At 50.8% G+C, this 17,970-nt stretch overlaps 2 protein-coding genes across 3 annotated transcripts in view; both read right to left on the bottom strand.

Annotated features, from left to right (window-relative positions):
- Positions 1-11,030, bottom strand: part of SAAL1 (serum amyloid A like 1) — a 43,205-nt gene extending 32,175 nt beyond the window's left edge. Inside the window, exons 1-4 of one of the 2 annotated variants that reach the window (XM_029059814.2) lie at positions 10,797-11,030; positions 3,543-3,656; positions 2,559-2,642; positions 1,345-1,424 (exon numbers count right to left, since the gene is read on the bottom strand). In XM_029059814.2, the coding sequence (XP_028915647.1) occupies positions 1,345-1,424; positions 2,559-2,642; positions 3,543-3,656; positions 10,797-10,970 (452 nt within the window). In that variant the 5' untranslated portion in view covers positions 10,971-11,030. The remainder of the gene's footprint in view (positions 1-1,344; positions 1,425-2,558; positions 2,643-3,542; positions 3,657-10,796) is intronic. The other variant, XM_029059815.2, reaches the window with a different exon arrangement.
- A 902-nt stretch (positions 11,031-11,932) lies between these two features.
- Positions 11,933-17,581, bottom strand: LOC100091066 (serum amyloid A protein-like). The gene is made up of 4 exons (XM_029059570.2): positions 17,502-17,581; positions 16,828-16,956; positions 14,122-14,260; positions 11,933-12,200 (listed from the first exon to the last, which is right to left on the bottom strand). The coding sequence occupies exons 2-4, from the start codon at positions 16,928-16,930 to the stop codon at positions 12,059-12,061; spliced, it is 384 nt and encodes a 127-aa protein (XP_028915403.1). The 5' UTR covers positions 16,931-16,956; positions 17,502-17,581; the 3' UTR covers positions 11,933-12,058.
- Positions 17,582-17,970: the final 389 nt, after the last annotated feature.

Raw genomic sequence — 17,970 nt, 5'->3', positions numbered from 1 at the left:
GAACCCAAACGCTTTGATTTTGAATAAGATCCCTTGAGTTGATTAAATAATAATAACAACAATGTTGGTATTTGTTAAGCGCTTACTATGTGCAGAGCACTGTTCTAAGCGCTGGGGTGGACACGGGGGAATCAGGTTGTCCCACGTGGGGCTCACAGTCTTCATCCCCATTTTACAGATGAGATAACTGAGGCACAGAGAAGTGAAGTGACTTGCCCACAGTCACACAGCTGACAAGGGACAGAGCCGGGATTCGAACCCATGACCTCTGACTCCAAAGCTGAGCCACGCTGCTTCCCTGGATCTCCTGGAGATCCTGGTTAAATCCAGGATTAAATTTAATCCAGGATTAATCTCCTGGATTAAAGAGAGCCCAGATTCCCGCCTTCGTACCGAGACGTCTTGTTTTGGATCCTGTGGGCGGTGAGGCGAGGCCTCCCCCTCTAGGTGTGTCCCCGACAGTGTCTGAACGCTACTGCCAAGGGCCAAGGGCATCTACTACGGTTCTCGGCCTCTCTCGTGGCCCCTCAGAGCACTGGCTTTCTTTAAAGGAAGGAAATCCGGTAGACTGGGGCGGCAAGGGGCAGAAGTGAATGCTAACCGACATTCCCGCTGTGCCTCGTTCACCGGCCTTGCCGTTGATGCCCGTGCCCCCGGCACCCCCTCCCCCTTCAGACCTGGCAGACCTCTCCCCACCTTCAAAGTACTTCCCAAAATCACATCTCCTCTGGGAAGTTTTCCCTGATTAACCTCAGGCCCTCCCCTTGTACCCCTTACGCAGTTAGGTACTTACCCCACCCACAGCACATATACATACCTTTGTTTCCTCCTACCCCTAATCTACGTTACTTCTGGTCTCCCCAACTTGACTGTAAGCTCTCTGACGTCAGGGATCACGCCTATGAACTCTACTGCACTTCCCCAAGCACTTAGTACTGTGAACTGCACAGAGTAAGGGCTCCATAAATACTCTGGATTGCATCCGGACCTGTCACCTTTGGGCATCTGTTAGTCACTCCACCCCCAGCCCCACAGGACTTATGTGCATATCTATATTTATATTAAAGTCTGTCTCCACCTCTAGACCGAAGCTCGTTGCGGGCAGGGCGTCTGGCTACCAACTCCGTTTTAGTGAATCCGTTCAATCACTCATTCAATCATATTCAGTGAACGCCTTGTGCAAAGAACTGTATTAAACACTTGGGTGAGTATCACAATAAACAGACACATTCCCTGCCCACAACGAGCTCACTCTCCCAAGTGTTTAGTTCAGGGCTCTGCACATAATAAATTCCACTGATTGGTTCAGAAAAAAAGAATTCCCTCAACATGTGGAGGACTTACCCAAGATTCTCATCATTACTTATCGCCACACATATCTCCTGGAAACAGGCCATATTGCCCAAAATCCCCACGCAGATTTCCTGCCAAATAAAACTTCACATTACCAAGCTGCAAAATCTGACCAAGCCTGAAAATTAATACTCGGGATTGACGATGCCACCAAACGCTAGGAATTTCGTGACCTTTCCTGACCCCTGCCAAACGCTGGCCAGACTTTGGGCATTCTGAACCTGATCTCGGTTAACCCTCCCTAGAAGATGTCTTGAAACAACTGGCCCTCGTGGTGCAGTCTGCTTCCCACACAGGAGGTCAGGATCGTGGACGCTGCCGACACATGGAAGCTCACACTCCTAAACACGCACCCTCCCTCCCCTACCAGGAGACAGGCCAGCTGCAATTTTACACATCACCCCCTGAGTCTGGATTCCATTCCTGGGATGCTTGCTTTAAAACTGAATCTCCTTCAGACTCCCGTCCCCAATTTCAGGTTGTAGAAAAATCACAGGTACACCACCTATATTTTGAGATAATGGCTGCTATAAATTCTTAAGGAAAAGAGTCAGTCTTTTGGGGGGGGGCTCCTACAATACTACTGACCCTGAATTTGAATCGTGCTACAACAGAGTCGATAGATGTGATCGACGAACCAGTCCTTGCTTGCCCGGTAAATGAAGGGGGAGACTTACTGTGCGAAAAGAAAATGTTAAAGCAGAATATGTCTCAGTTTTCTAAAGGTTGATGGCCCACGTGGGCTTTACCAACCTCAATCAGCCTGTTATTCTACCCCTGACTATGGCACCAAAAGACATTCAAGGAAGAATGCCTTCCTTGACGATCAATCTCATGATTAGGGGCAAACTTTCCAAGAACCTTCCTCTCATAATCCCATGAGACACTGACGCGGTGATCTACATCGTTTTTGATCCTAGAACTCTTTTCTCCCTGTACAACTTCCTCCGGAAATGATTCCTATATATTTACTACCTGAAGAACGAAAAAGTTCCAATCTTGGTTAGACTTGAAACTACTAGCTTAAGCCTTAATAGATGCCTCCTAATTATCACCATCTCCATCTGCTTGAAGTTAAATTAAGGTGCAGATCAGTCGGCCGACAGGAAAACAAAACTACGTTCGACCTCTACGTCAAAAACTAGCCAGCCCACTCCATGCTGAGAGAATGATTTCTAGAAACGTTTAGCCATTTTAACACTTACGGTTAGTCGGGGACATCTGGACTTGGCCAGGACTCCCAAAAAGATATCTGGGGCTTTGAACTCCTGAAGGAATAAAGCGACATCCTAGAATGAAAAAAGAAATCGACTCTCAGGGATTGATCCAAACGGGACTCCGGACATGGAGAAGCATCATCTATCTGGCCCGAGTTTCAAAAAACTACCAGCCAAATTATAGTCATTTGACGTTCTCCAGCTGGGGGTGGGGTTCCTGCTCGCTGTTCTGGCCCAGTGCTCCTCTTGCCCTTTTTTTACGGTATCTGTTAAGTACTTACCAGGTGCCAGGCGCTGTACTAAGCACCACTGGGGTAGAGACAAGATAACTGGGTTGGACACAGTCCCTGTCCCATATTCATTCGATTGTACTTGAGTACTCACTGTGTGCAGAGCACTGCACTAAGGGCTTGAGCCATATGCCCATTGTACAGATGAGGGAACTGAGGCTCAGGGAAATGAAGTGGCTCGCCCAGCAGCAAAGTGGCAGAGCCAGGATTAGAACCCAGGTCCTTCTGACTCTCAGGCCGGTGCTCTAGCTGCTAGGCCATGCTGCTTCTCTACACGTTGGACCAACGTGATGGGGCTCATATTGCCAGCCGCTCTTTAAAGCTGCCGTCATCGATCGATCTACGGTATCTATTGGGTGCTTACTGTAACCACAGCGTTGTACTAAGCGCTTCGGGAATACAATACAACCAAGTTAGCAGGCACGATCCCTGCCCACAGGGAGCTCAGAAAGCCCCGTAATCACGCCGAAGCAGAGCAACCACAGGAAAGAGGAAGGGACGTTAAACCCTCCTTGCCCAAATGTCCCGCAACGGATACGGGAGAGAGGGAGGGGCCCTCATGATCCCAATTCCATAGTCCTCTGGGTCTCGGCCCAAAAGACCGGGGAGCCCTTTAACAGCCAAAGTTCACCCCCAGTCGCTCCCTCGAGGTCTCCTTTCCGACAGGCCATCGGCTCCACACCTCATCCATCGACATGTCCCACACTTTGCAAATTTCGTTCTCCATTTCTTCATCGAGCTCCGTCTGTTGCTCCTCTTCCTCTAAATTGCCTTTGGCATTTTCTGGATTAACCACCTTCAAAAAGGAAGCAAAAGGTCGATGAAAGTTTCCTAACTTCCAATTTAAACTTGCTAGCCTGCATACAGGGCTTATTTTGAAAAAGTCTAGAGAAAGACTTTAGAAACATACTGTCATGCACTCACATACACGTACACAACCCTTCCCACCCAACACTCCATCTGTCCCAAAAGATTTTTATTTTTAATCTTTTATTTCTATATTTCAGTTAATTATGTTCAAGTTCTACACCCTGGCTTGTACTTTTTTTTTTTTGTAACCGTATGTTTGTGGTTTTGTGTCGGCCTATCTCTGCCACTAGACAATATGCTCCTCCACAGTGGGGAGAGTGAACACTCTCTTTCAACTCCTTCATAGAGCCTCTAACTGTGGCGCTATTTAAGTGCTCATTAGGTATCAAACAATATGCTAAGCCCTGGGGTCGATCCAAGACAGGCAGATTGGACATAATCCCCATCACACATGGGGCTCAGTCTAAGAGGGAAAGGAAACGGGTACTTAATCCTCAATCAGTGGTATTTACTGTGCATTTACTGTGTGCAGAGCACTGTACTAAGCACTTGGGAGAGGACAACAGAGTTGTGGACAGGTTTCCTGCCTACAAGGAGCTTACAGTCCAGAGGGGGAGTGGGACATTAAAATCGATAACGGGCACGTATATAAGTGATAGGGAGCTGAAAGTGGGGTGAATATCAAGTACTTAAGGGAACAGATTCGAGTGAATAAGCGAAGGAGAAGGGAGATGGAGTAAGGAATCGAGGGATTAGTCAAGGAAGGCCTCTTGGGAGATGTGGTTCGATTAGGGCTTTGAAGTTGGAGAGAGTGGTGAAGGGAGAAGGGATTCCAGGCGAGAGAGAAGACACGACGGGTCGACAGTAAGATAGATGAGATCGAGAGACAGTGAGTACGTTGACCTGAGAGGCATTAGAGAAGGTTGGATTGTAGTAGGAAATCGATGAGATACGGTAGGAGGGAAAGAGCGGACCGAATTCCTCAAAGTGGAGGGTAAGGTGTTTGCTTTTGACGTGGAGGTGGATATTCTTGAGGAGCGGGGGGACAAGGACTGAATGGGTTTTTGTTTTTTTGTTTTTTTTTTAAGAAAAATGATCCTGGAAGCAGAGTAAAGGAAAAACTGCAGAGGGGAGAGAAAGGAGGCTGAGGGAGTAATCAAGGCAGGATGGGGTAAGTCCTTGGATCGGTGTGTAGTGACAGTTTGGATGAAGAGGAAGGGCAGTTTCTAGATATGTTGGGAAGATAGACTTATCTATGCTCACTGTAGACAATTCATCAGTGGTATTCACTGAGAGCACTGTACCAAGTACTCAGAAAAAGAAGAAAGAGAAGCAGCACGACTTAATGGACAGCGCACGGGCCTGGGAGTCAGACGGACCTGATTCTAGTCCCGGCTCTGCCACTTTTCTGCCGTCTGACCCTGAAGTGAAGTCACTTCACTTCTCGGTGCCTCAGTTACCTCATCTGTAAAATGGGAACTAAGACCGTGAGCCGCTGGCGGGACATGGACTGTGTCCATCCTGATCACCTTTTATATATCCCAGCACTGAGAACGGTGCCTGGCCCAGAGTAAGCGCTTGACAAATGTCATAGAGAGAGAGAAATAAAAGAACGACCAAGATTTGGTGACGGACTGAATACGTAGATCGAATGAGAGAGAGGAGTCGAGGGTAACGCCAAGCCTGAAAGCGTGGGAGGCAGGGAGGGTGGTGGTGCTGTCTACAGGGAGGGGAAAGACACGGAGAGGACAGGGTTTGACTGGAGGATGCGGGGTTCTGTTTCGGAGTAGCTTAGAATGAGGAGTCGTGAGGACATCCAAGTAGAGAGGTCCTGAAGGCAAGAGGAAATGCCGAACGCGAGAGGTCAGGGCTGGTGAGGTAGATTTGGGAATCGTCTACACAGAGGTTGTAGCTAAAGCTGTGGGGGTCAGTGAGTTCTCCAAGGGAGTGGGGGGTAGATGGAGAAAGAAAGGGGACCCACCACAGAGCCTGGAGGGACCTCCACAGTTAGAGGGTGGGAGGCAGAGGAGGAGCCCGCCAGAGGGACTTTGAGAACGAGAAGCCAGATAAAAGCAGAGTCAGGAGAGGACGGCGTCAGTGACGCTCAGGCTAGATAACGTTTCGAGGAGAAGGGGGTGGTCCGCCGTGGCGAAGACAGCTGAGAGGCAGAGGACGATTAGGATGGAGTAGAGGCTGTTGGATTTCATAAGAAGGAGGTCGCTGGTGACCTGAGAGAGGGCCGTTTCTAGGGAGTGAAGGGGACCGAGGTCAGACTGCAGGCGGTCAGAGAACTGGAGCCGAAGTGGGTATAGTCAAGGCATTTGGAGAGGAAGGGTAGGAGGGAGATGGGGTGATAACTGGAGGAAGCCGAGGGGATAAGGGAGGGATTTTTTAGGATGGGGAGATGTAAGTATGCACAGACATGTTTAAAAGCGGCGGAGGAGCCACTGGAAATCGAATCCTCATTTTTCCGATGGGGAAACTGAGGCACCGAAACATTAGATGAGCTGCTCGAAGTCGCACAGCAGGCAGGTGGAGGAATGGGGATTAGGTCCTCCTTCCACTAATAATAACAATGGTGGCATTTGTTAAGCGCTTACTATGCGCCAAGCTCTGTTCCTAGGCCTGGGGCAGATACAAGGTAAAGGTGGCCCCACGTGGGGCTCGCAGTCTTCATCCCCGTTTTACAAATGAGGTAACTGAGGTGCAGGGGAAGTGAAGTGACTTGCCCAGAGTCACAAAGCTGACAAATGGCAGAATCGGGATTAGAGCTCACGAACTCTGACTCCGAAGCCCGGGCTTTTTAAGCCACTAAGCCACGTTGCTTCTCTTCATGCCTCTTATATAACGTCTAGTACGGTTACGATGTATTCTCCCAAGTGCTTAGCACAGTGCTCTGTACACAGCAAGCGCTCAATAAATAGCATTGATTGATTGATTGATACAGTTCTCATCACGAAGAGAGGTCCCCCCTGTTTACTGGTGAAAGTATCCAGTTTTTGCCCAGGTAAAATATAAGCCATATTTTCCTTTCTTACATTTTCTTCCTCCCATGCCCACCGCTGATCTCGCTCCCTCATCCTCTCTGTTTAGAGCGCTTTTTATTTTTCCAACTTTCTGCCCCTTCCCTCTTTCGACCTTCACACTGTCCCTCTACTTCTCCCTCTCTCACCCTCTCCTGTCTTCTCTCATTTCTGTCACGGTCCATTCCCTTAGATCGTGAGCCCGTCACTGGGCAGGGATTGTCTCTGTTGCCGAATCGTACATTTCAAGCTCATAGTACAGTGCTCTGCACGTAGTAGGCACTCAATAAATACTATTGAGTGAATTCAGTTCTTCGTAATAATGGTATTTATTGAGCTATGCACTGTACTAAGCACCCAGGAAGGAGGAAAAGAAGCATGGCAGGCACCCCTACTCACAAAAAGTATACATTCTAATAGGGGCGACGGGCACAAGAATATTTACAAACAGTGAAATCCAAATAAACAGGATGTTCGATGGAATCGTGTCCTAGCGGAAAGGGGAAAGACCAGGGATTCACGAGACTGGGGCTCTAATCCCCGTTCTGCTACTTGTCTGCTGTGTGACCTTGGTTATGTCACAGCTTCTCTGGGCCCCCGTTTCATCGTCTGCAAAATGGGGATAAAGGACCTATTTTTCCTCCCTCTCAGACTGTCTGATCTGATCGTTCGGCATCCAGCACAGTGCTTCGCAAACAGAAAACGCTTGACAAATGTCAATTATTACTCTTACGATTACTGAAGTCTTCAAAGAGGCACAATGTCGACAGTACCAGGTATTTAGCACGCTTCCGCAGAGGGCTGGCTCTAGGGGTTACAGAACCCCATCCTGGCCTGCATTGAACTCGGAGCATTTCCCATGTCTTCCCTTTAATCTGTGTCCTACCCAAGCCCAGTAGCAGGACTATGATGGGGAAGAAATGGAAGCCCGGCGGTCCCTGCTCACGGTCACCGGTCGGATCCGAGGTGGAGCTACAAACTGGATCCGGGTGTCGGATCCCAGCCCGGAAACCCCGGGCACGAACAGCACGGTTTAGTGGAAAGATCCCGGGCTTGGGTGTCCGATTTGCGACCTTGGGCGAGCTACTTCACTTCTCTGGGCCTCGGTTACCTCATCTGTGAAATGGCGATGAAGACTGGGAACCCCACGTGGGACAACCTGATGCCCTTGTATCTCCCCCAGCGATCAGAACAGTCCTTGGCATGCAGTCGATCATCCGGTCGTATTTATTGAGCGCTTTCTGTGTGCAGAGCACTGGACTAAGTGCTTGGAGGGTTCAATTTGGCAACAATGAGAGACGATCCCTGCCCAACAACGGGCTCAATGTCTGAGGGGGGTGGGGGAGACAGACATCAAAACAAGTAAAAAGGCATCAGTAGCATCAATTGAAATAGAATTATAGATACATACACACCATTAATAAGATATAGTAATACATATGTACAAATATGCACAAGTGCTGTGGGGCAGGGAAGGGGGGAGAGCAGATGATGGGAGCAGGGGCGATGGGGAGGGGAAGAGGGGCGGAGGGAAAGGGAGGGCTCGGTCTGGGAAGGCCTCCTGGAGGAGGTGAGCTCTCAGCAGGGCTTTGAAGAGGGGAAGAGAGTTAGTTTGGCGGAGGTGAGGAGGGAGGGCGTTCCGGGACCGCGGGAGGACGTGGGTCGGGGGTCGACGGCGGGATGGGCGAGACCGAGGGGCGGCGAGGAGGTGGGCGGCGGAGGAGCGGAACGTGCGGGCTGCGATGGACAAGGAGAGAAGGGAGGTGAGGTAGGAGGGGGACGGGGGGCTTCGAAGCCGAGAGAGAAGAGTTTCAGCTTGATACGGAGGTTGATAGGATCCCTCCCTTTCCCTCATGCTCCTCCTCCCCTCCCCATCCCCCCTCCTTCCTCCCTCTGCTCTACCCCCTTCCCACAGCACCTGTGCAGATTTGTATATATTTCTCTATTTATTTTATTAATAATGTGTCTATACCTACGATTCTATGTATCTTGACGGTACTGACGCCTGACTACTTGTTTTGTTCTGCTGTCTGCCCCCTTTTAGACTATGAGCCCATTGTCGGGCAGGAACGGTCTCTCTCTGTTGCCCATCTGTCCATTCCAAGCGCTCAGTCCAGTGCTCTGCACACAGTAAGCGCTCAATAAATACGACCGGATGAATGAACAATAGGCAACCCCTGGAGGTTTTTGAGGAGGGGAGTGCCATGCCCAGAGGGTTTCTGCAGAAAGATAATCCGGGCAGCGGAATGAAGGGCAGACTGGAGCGGGGAGAGACGGGAGGATGGGAGATCAGAGAGGACAGGAAGCGCTTAACAAATACCATGATGATGATGATGATGGTATCTGTTGAGTACTTACTATGTGTCAGGCACTGTCAAAGCCCCCCATCTCCTTGCCCCCTCCTACCTCTCCTCCCTTCTCTCTTTCCACCGCCCAGCCCGCCCGCTCCGCTCCTCCGCCGCCCGCCTCCTCGCCGTCCCCCGGTCTCGCCCGTCCCGCCGTCGACCCCCGGGCCGCGTCCTCCCGCGGTCCCGGGCCGCCCTCCCTCCTCACCTGCGCCAAACTCACTCTCTTCCCCTCTTCCAAGCCCTACTGAGAGCTCACCTCCTCCAGGAGGCCCTCCCAGACTGAGCCCTCCCTTTCCCTCGGCCCCTCCTCCCCTCCCCATCCCCGCTCCTCCCTCCCTCTGCTCTCCCCCTTCCCCTCCCCACGGCACTTGTACGGATTTGTACATATTATTTCTCTATTTTACTAATGATGTGTCTATATCTAGGATTCTATTTATCTTGATGGTATCGACGCCTGATTCCTTGCTCTGTTCTGCTGTGTCTCCTCCTTCTAGACCGTGAGTCCACGGTGGGGCCGGGATTGTCTCTGTTGCCCAACTGGACACTCCAAGCGCTTAGTGCAGTGCTCTGCACACAGGAAGCGCTCCAGAAATACCATCAGAGAAGCGGCGTGGCTCCGTGGCAAGAGCCGGGGCTGGGGAGTCAGAGGTCATGGGTTCTAATCCCGCCTCCGCCGCTTGCCAGCTGGGTGCCTTTGGGCCAGTCCCTTCACTTCTCTAAAGAAGCAGCGTGGCTCAGTGGCAAGAGCCCGGGCTGGGGAGTCAGAGGTCGTGGGTTCGAATCCCGGCTCCGCCACTTGTCTGCTGTGGGACCTTGGGCAAGTCACTTCTCTTCTCTGGGCCTCGCTTCCCTCATCTGCAAAAATGGGGATGAAAAAACTGTGAGCCTCCCGTGGGACAACCTGAGTACCCTGTATCTCCCTCAGCGCTTAGAACAGTGCTCTGCGCATAGTAAGCCCTTAACAAATACCACCATCATTATTATTATTATTATTCTCTGGGCCTCAGTGACCTCGTCTGTCAAATGGGGATGAAGATGGGGAGCCCCACGGGGGACCACCTCCTCACCTTGCATCCCCCCCAGCGCTCAGAACAGTGCTTAGCACATAGTAGTGCTTAAAAATACCATTATTATTATTCTCTGGGCCTCAGTGACCTCATCTGTCAAATGGGGATGAAGACTGTGAGCCCCACGGCCGACAACCTCATTCTCGTCTATTTCCCCCAGCGCTCAGCACAGTGCTTGGCACATAATAATAATAATAATGTTGGTATTTATTAAGCGCTTACTATGTGCCAAGCACTGTTCTAAGCGCTGGGGTGGACACAAGGGAATCAGGTTGTCCCACGTGGGGCTCACAGTCTTCATCCCCATTTTACAGATGAGGGAACTGAGGCCCAGAGAAGTCAAGTGACTTGCCCACAGTCACACAGCTGACAAGTGGCGGAGCCGGGATCATGACCTCTGACTTACACATAGTAGGCGCTTAGCAAATACCATCATTACAATCATTTATTATTATTATTATTATTATTATTATTCCCCGGGCCTGTGTCCTCATCTGTCAAATGGGGATGAAGAGTGTGAGCCTCCCCCTGGATCTCCCCCAGCGCTTAGCACCGTGCTCTGCACATAGCAAGCGCTTAACCGGTACCACCATTAGCATTACTATTATTATTGGTCTGCAGGTCCCCGCCCCCCACCGAGCCGGCAGGCCGGAGGGGGAAACTGAGGCTGTGGGGGGCGGGGCGGCACCTGGATGAGCGCGGTGAGGACGCCGAAGAGCCAGTGCTTGCTGTAGACGGTGCTGCCGATGGCGCCCTGGGCGGCGGCGGCGGCCTCCTCGGCGGCCTGCCCCCCCTCCTCCTCGTCCTCCTCCGGCCCCGCGGCGCCCGCAGCCCTGCGGGGAGGCGACGGGTTGCGGTCCATGGCGGCCGCCTCCTCGGCCTCAGGCTGAGGCTGAGGCGGCGGCGGCGGCGGCGGCCCGCGAGAGGCCGGAAGCGGAAGTGGCCGCCGCGCCTCGCCTTCCCCCGCCGGCTAGAAGGGCCCGGGTCGGGGGGGGGCCGGCCTCTCCCCCCGCAGCGCCCCCTGCCGACGCCCTCCCGCGCGGAGGACCATTGGCCAACCGCACCCGAGGCCCCCCCGACCCGCCCGCGTGGCTTCATTATCTCACTCACTCACTCACTCACTCACTCACTCACTCACTCACTCACTCAGACACTTTTCACTCACTCATTCATTCACTCACTCATTCACTCACTCATTCATTCACTCACTCATTCACTCACTCATTCACTCATTCATTCATTCACTCATTCATTCACTCACTCATTCATCACTCATTCATTCACTCACTCATTCACTCACTCATTCATTCACTCACTCATTCACTCACTCATTCACTCATTCACTCACTCACTCACTTATTCACTCATTCACTCACTCATTCATTCATTCACTCATTCACTCATTCATTCATTCACTCATTCATTCATTCACTCATTCATTCACTCACTCATTCATTCACTCATTCATTCACTCACTCGTTCACTCATTTGTTCATTCGTTCGTTCATTCATTCATCGTTCGTTCCTTCGTTCATTCACTCACTCATTCATTCACTCATTCATTCATTCATTCCTGCGTATTTATTGAGCACTTACTCTGTGCAGAGCACTGGACTAAGCACTTGGAATGGACAATTCGGGCAACAGACAGAGACCATCCCTGCCCATTGATGGGCTTACAGTCGTCATTCAATCGTATTTCTAGAGCGCTTACTACGCGCAGAGCACTGGACTAAGCGTTTGGAGGGTACCAGAGAAGCAGCGTGGCTCAGGGGAAAGAGCCCGGGCTTGGGAGTCAGAGGGCATGGGTTCGACACAGCTCGGTTAGGATCATCAGCGGGGACATTTATTGAGCGAACACAGTGCCGGGACTGTGCAGCGAAGAGACGGGACCCGGCTCTCGGGGAGCTCACGGCGTGTGGGGGGAGAGAAGGGAGGGCCGCTCGTGGCTCAGTACTTCTTGTCCAGGCCGGCCGGCCTGTAGCGGTTGGGGTCTCCTCCGCTTCGCCCGTGGCGGTTGGCCTCCTGGTCGGCCCGCGAGTCCTCCACGCCCCGCCCGCTGGAGCCTCCCTGGAAGAATTCCCGGCCGTTGCTGCAAAAAGAGAGAGCCGTGAGCTGGGGTCAAATCCCGCCACACCCCACGTCCAGTTCCCCCCCTCGTGAGTCCACTCAGCTCTGGGGTGTGGATGGGTGGGAGGGGTAGAAAGATGAATCCCAGTGTGGAGAAAACCCAGCATAATAATTATTATAATTATGGTATCTGTTCAGCGCTTACTAGGTGCCAGGCACTGTATTAAGCGCTGGATAACACCCACCTCCCTGAAGGTCGGGTGAAAACTCCCCAAGTTCGGTGCCCAGCTCAGCCCAAATTCAGCAAGCAAGCTCAAGGACGAGACTGCACGTCACTTTGGCCTCAGCGTTCTCAGAAATCCTATCTGGGACCCATAATTTTTTAAGGTATTCGTTAAGCGCTTACAACAGTACCAGACGCCGTGCTAAGCCCTGGGGTGGATGCAAGGTGATCAGGTTGGACACAGTACCCGTCCAACTTGGGGCTCACAGTCTTAATCCTTAGTCTTAGTCTTCATGAGAAGCGGCATGGCTCAGTGGAAAGAGCCGAGGCTTAGGAGTCAGAGGTCGTGGGTTCTAATCCCGACTCCACCACTTGTCAGCTGTGCGTCTTTGGGCAAGCCACTTAACTTCTCTGTGCCTCAGTCACCTCATCTGTAAAATGGGGGTTAAGACTGTGAGTCCCATGTGGGACAACCTGATGACCTTGTACCTACCCCAGAGCTTAGAACAGTGCTCGGCACATAGTGTGCCCTTAGCAAATACTATCATTAATTAATGAATCCCCATTTTACAGATGAGGGAACTGATGGGCAGAGAAGCGACTTGTACCAGGACACACAGCAGAGAAGTGGTGGAGCCGGAATGAGAACCGAGGTCCACTGATTCCCAGGCCCGTGCCCTATCCGCTAGGGCAGGCTGTTTCTCCAGCATCTTTTTAAACCCATTCCCATCAGCTCCTTGGGTAGAGCGGGCCAAGGACTCGTCCGGAATTGAGGTGTTCATCAGGAGTTCTAAACCACCAATATAGGCCCCCATTCATTCATTCATTCATTCATTCAATAGTATTTATTGAGTGCTTACTATGTGCAGAACACTGTACTAAGCGCTTGGAATGAACAAGTCGGCAACAGATAGAGACGGTCCCTGCCGTTTGACGGGCTTACAGCCTTTCTCATAGCCCCGTTCACCTATTGTTAACAGTCCATATTTCACTCTGCTGCCCCGATCATTTCTCTACAAAAATATTCAGGACAGGTCACCCCGCTCCTCAAAAAACTCCAGGGGTTGCCCATCCACCTCTGCATCAAACAAAAACTCCTCACCATTGGCTTTAAAGCAGTCCGGCACCTTGCCCCCTCCTACCTCACCTCATTTCTCTCCTTCCCCAGCCCAGCCCGCACGCTGCGCTCCGCGGATGCTAACTTTCTCGCTGGGCCTCCATCTCGGCTGTCTCGCCGCCGACCCCTAGTTTGCGTCCCGCCTCTGGCCTGGACCTTCCTCCCTCCTCAAATCTGACGAGACGATCACTCTGCCCCACTTCAAAGCCTTACTGAAGGCCCGTCTCCTCCAGGAGGCCTTCCCAGACTAAGCCCCGCTTTTCCTCATCTCCCACTCCCTTCCGCGTCACTCTGATTTGCTCCCTCTGCTCTTCCCCCCTTCCCAGCCCCGCAGCGCTTACGTCTATATCTGTCATTTTATTGATTTGTATTGACGCCTGGTACGACGATTGATGTCTGTCTCCCCGACTCCATACTGTAAGCCTGTTGTGGGCAGGGACTGTGACTGTTTACTGCTGTATTATTCTCGCCCAAGCGCTCAGTACGGTGCTCTGCACACAGTAAGCGCTCAGTAAATACGATTGGATGAATGAATGAACCTCTCCTCAGCCCTCCCCTCCCTCCTCCCCATTCTGCGGAGTCGTTAGCCCCCGGGCAAGTTACCTGATAACCTCAGATGCCCAGATGCCTCCGGGTCCCCTTCGAGCGGCATCATAATTCCCTCGAGCGTGGAAATATTTATCGGAATTTTTGTAATTGGCTTCACGCATGTCCCTGTAGGCTCTCCACATATCCCAACTACCTGGAGAGAGGGAAGAAATGACGGAGTGAACTGGATTCCAAAGCAGCTGTGGAATAAGGCCTTTTCCCTTGTTTCAGCTTTCTTCTCCATAGATCAGTCAATAAACCGATCATCCGAAAAATGGGGTTGAAGACCATGAGCCTCAGGGGACGGGGTCCAAACTGATTATCTTGTATCTACCCCGGTACTTAATACAGCGCCTGGCACATAGTAAGCCCCTTTTTTTTCAATTTTCTTTTTTTTCCAGTGGCATTTCTTGAGGCCTTACTATGTGCAGAGCACTGTACTAAGCACTTGGAAGAGGACAATACAACAGAAATAGCAGACATGTTCCCTGCCCACAGTGAGCTTACCGTCTAGAGGGGGAGATAGACATTCTAAATAAGTAAGTTAGAACAGATAATCTAAAGAAATATATAGAAGTGCAGTGGGGTTGGGGGTGTGGTGAATGTCGAATGTCCAGAGGTCACAGATTCAAGTGTACAGTTGATGCAGAAGGGAGAGCGAGTCATGGAAAAGAGGAGTTAATCAGGGAAGACCTCCTAGGGGAGATGTGGCCTTAGCAAATACCGTTAAGAAAATGAACAAATAGTGCTTCTTGAGTGCAGACCACTGGGCTAAGTGCTGTGAAGAGTTCAGTATTCATTCATTCATTCAATAGTATTTATTGAGCACTTACTGTGTGCAGAGCACTGTACTAAGTGCTTGGAATGGACAAATCGGCAACAGATAGAGACAGTCCCTGCCCACTGACGGGCTTACGGTCTAATCGGGGGAGACGGACAGACAAAAACAATAGCAATAAATAGAATCAAGGGGATGGACATCTCATTAAAGCAATAGCATTAAATAGAATCAAGGTGAAGTACACCTCATTAACAAAATAAATAGGGTAATAAAAATATATACAAATGAGCGGACGAGCACAGTGCTGAGGGGAGGGAAAGGGAGGGGGGAGGAGCAGAGGGAAAGGGGGAGACAGGGGGCTTAGCTGAGGGGAGGTGAGGGGGGGTAGAGAGGCAGCAGAGGGAAAAGGGGAAGCTCAGTGTAGGAAGGCCTCCTGGAGGAGGTGAGCTCTCAGTAGGGCTTTGAAGAGGGAAGAGAGTCAGTTTGGCGGAGGTGAAGAGGGAGGGCGTTCCAAGACAGCGGGAGGACGTGGCCCGGGGATCGACGGCGGGATAGACGAGAACGGGGGACGGTGAGGAGGTGGGCGGCGGAGGAGCGGGGCGTGCGGGCTGGGCTGTGGAAGGAGAGGAGGGAGGAGAGGTAGGAGGGGGCAAGGGGATGGGGGGCCTTGTAGCCCAGAGTGAGAAGTTTTTGTTTCGTACAGAGGTCGATAGGCAACCACTGCAGGTTTTTAAGAAGGGCAGTGACAGGCCCAGAGCCTTTCTGCAAGAAGATGAGCCGGGCAGCGGAATGAAGAATAGACCGGAGCGGGGAGAGACGGGAGCAAGGGAGATCAGAGAGAAGGCTGACACGATAATCCAGCCGGGATATTATGAGAGATAGTAGATATAAACCTTGACCTCGGGATCATACTATCTTGAAACAGCATGACCTAATGGATAGAGCCCGGGCCTGGGATTCTGAAGGGCCTGTGTTCTCATCCGGGCTCTCCCACTCATCTGCTGTGTGACCTTGGGCAAATCACTTAATATCTCTGGGCCTCAGCTATCTCATCTGTAAAATGCGGATTCAAACAGCGAGCCCCAAGTGGGACGGGGACTGTGTCCATCTTAATCTGCTTGGATTTACCCCTGCCCTGGAACAGAGTGAGCGCTTCACAAATACCACAATTATTAATAATGAGCGGTAACCGGCCGGCAATAGAAAAGTTGAAGGCCAAGCAATCTGTGTCCCAGAAAGATTATGCGGATAAAGTGGAATAGCAGAAATAATATCAGCGTGGCTCAGTGGAAGGAGCCCGGGCTTGGGAGTCAGCGAGCATGGGTTCGAAACCCCGGCTCTGCCACTTGTCAGCTGGGGGACTGTGGGCAAGTCACTTCACTTCTCTGGGCCTCAGTTACCTCATCTGTAAAATAATGGGACAACCTGATTATCCTATATCTTCCCCAGCGCTTAGAACAGTGCCCTGCACATAGTAAGCGCTTAACAAATACCAACATTATTATTATTATTACATTGTCGGGGAAGACAGGGAAAGAGAAATGTTGAAGAAAAGTGGCAGTTCAGGACCTTAAGTAGATAGGCGAGACGTGTCTTTTGAAAGAAAATGTGACACTGATTCCCTGTGGTAGCCAAACACCCAACCCCTCCCCGTCTGTGGCCTAGTAAAAAGAGCACGGGCCTGGGAGTCAGAAGGACCTGGGTTCTAATCCCAGCATTCCAGCTCTGCCACTTGTCTGCTGTGTGACCTGAGCAAGTCACTTTACTTCTCTGGGCCTCAGTTCCTTCATCTGTAAAATGGGGATGAAGGCTATGAGTCCTGTGTGGGACGGAGAATGTGTCCAACCCGATTACCTTGCATCTACCCCGGTTCTTAGTACAGTGCTCGGCACATAGTAAGCGTTTAACAAACACCACAGTTGTTATTATTATTATCTTACCTTGAGCAGCCTGCTTGATGAATCTTCCAGAATCCGTAAGCCAGGTCTGACTGTGCGCGCCCAGGGCCAAGGAGAAGAGGAAGATGCAGACGAAAAGCTTCATCGTGCCTCGCTCTGAGCTGCGGATCACTGAGGAGGTAGAGTCGGAGAATCTCACTGAGCCTATTTTTAAAATTCTTTTTGGAAAGAAGAAACCGGTCTTCTAGTTTCCCTGATTCCGATTGGTGTTCTAACCTCCTGAGAATTTAACATCTCAGAGGAGAAAAAGGGGGTTTTCCTGAAATTTTCCAATAGGCCTCAACACATCCCATGCTTTAGGAGGGAGGAATCAATCAGTTCATTGATCAATGCCATTTGTTGAGCGTTCAAAGGGTGCAGAGCGCTATACTAAGCGGTTGGGAAAGTGCAGTACAACAGAGTTGAAGTCACGACAGCAGCCCTGGAGCTTACAATCCATGGGGAAGGGAAGAAGGGGGGAAGGGAGCTGGAAGGCAGAAAGAGAGATGGAAAGAGAGAGATGGAGAGAAAGAGAAGGGAAAAGAGAGAAAGAAAGGAAGAGAAGGGGGAAAGAGAGAAAGGGAGAGATGGGGAGTGAGGAGAGACATAAACCTCAAAAGCACATCAGCTAAAATAAGTTTCAGATGAAGAAATGCTTCATCTAAAGAAAAACTCACCTTCCTTGCCTTAGGCTAAGCGGGGACTTCCGCTGCTGCTGCTCACTCAAGAGGACCTGATATTTATACCGATCCTCATCCTGTGGTAAAAGTAGAAAGAATAAAGTAAGTCTGGATATTCCAAATATCTGATTCTTGCAAGCCAAGCAGAACACGTTGGGCAATCTCACTTGGGAAGTTCTTCCCATAACTTTCCCTGCCATGTTTACTTTTTGCCTTCATTTTCCATAAGTGAGTGGCAGCGTCTGTTTTCTGTAGTGAGGAAAATCATAAATTGCACAATTTAAGAAGAACACTATTTCCTGCCAGTTTTCTAAAAGTTCCAAGTAAGCACCTTTTACATTTTCCTCATTTCCTGCTTTTTTTATTCATTTGTCACGTAAATGTTTTGCACTTGTTAATTTAGTGTATTATTCCATACTGACCAACACCCCTTCGGTCTAAATCATTCAGTGTAATTATTCTGAAA

Source organism: Ornithorhynchus anatinus, chromosome 3, assembly GCF_004115215.2.
Source record: "Ornithorhynchus anatinus isolate Pmale09 chromosome 3, mOrnAna1.pri.v4, whole genome shotgun sequence".
NCBI lineage: Eukaryota > Metazoa > Chordata > Mammalia > Monotremata > Ornithorhynchidae > Ornithorhynchus > Ornithorhynchus anatinus.
The sequence above is the reverse complement of the archived record's forward strand: the minus strand, read 5'-3'. Positions and strand labels throughout refer to the sequence as shown.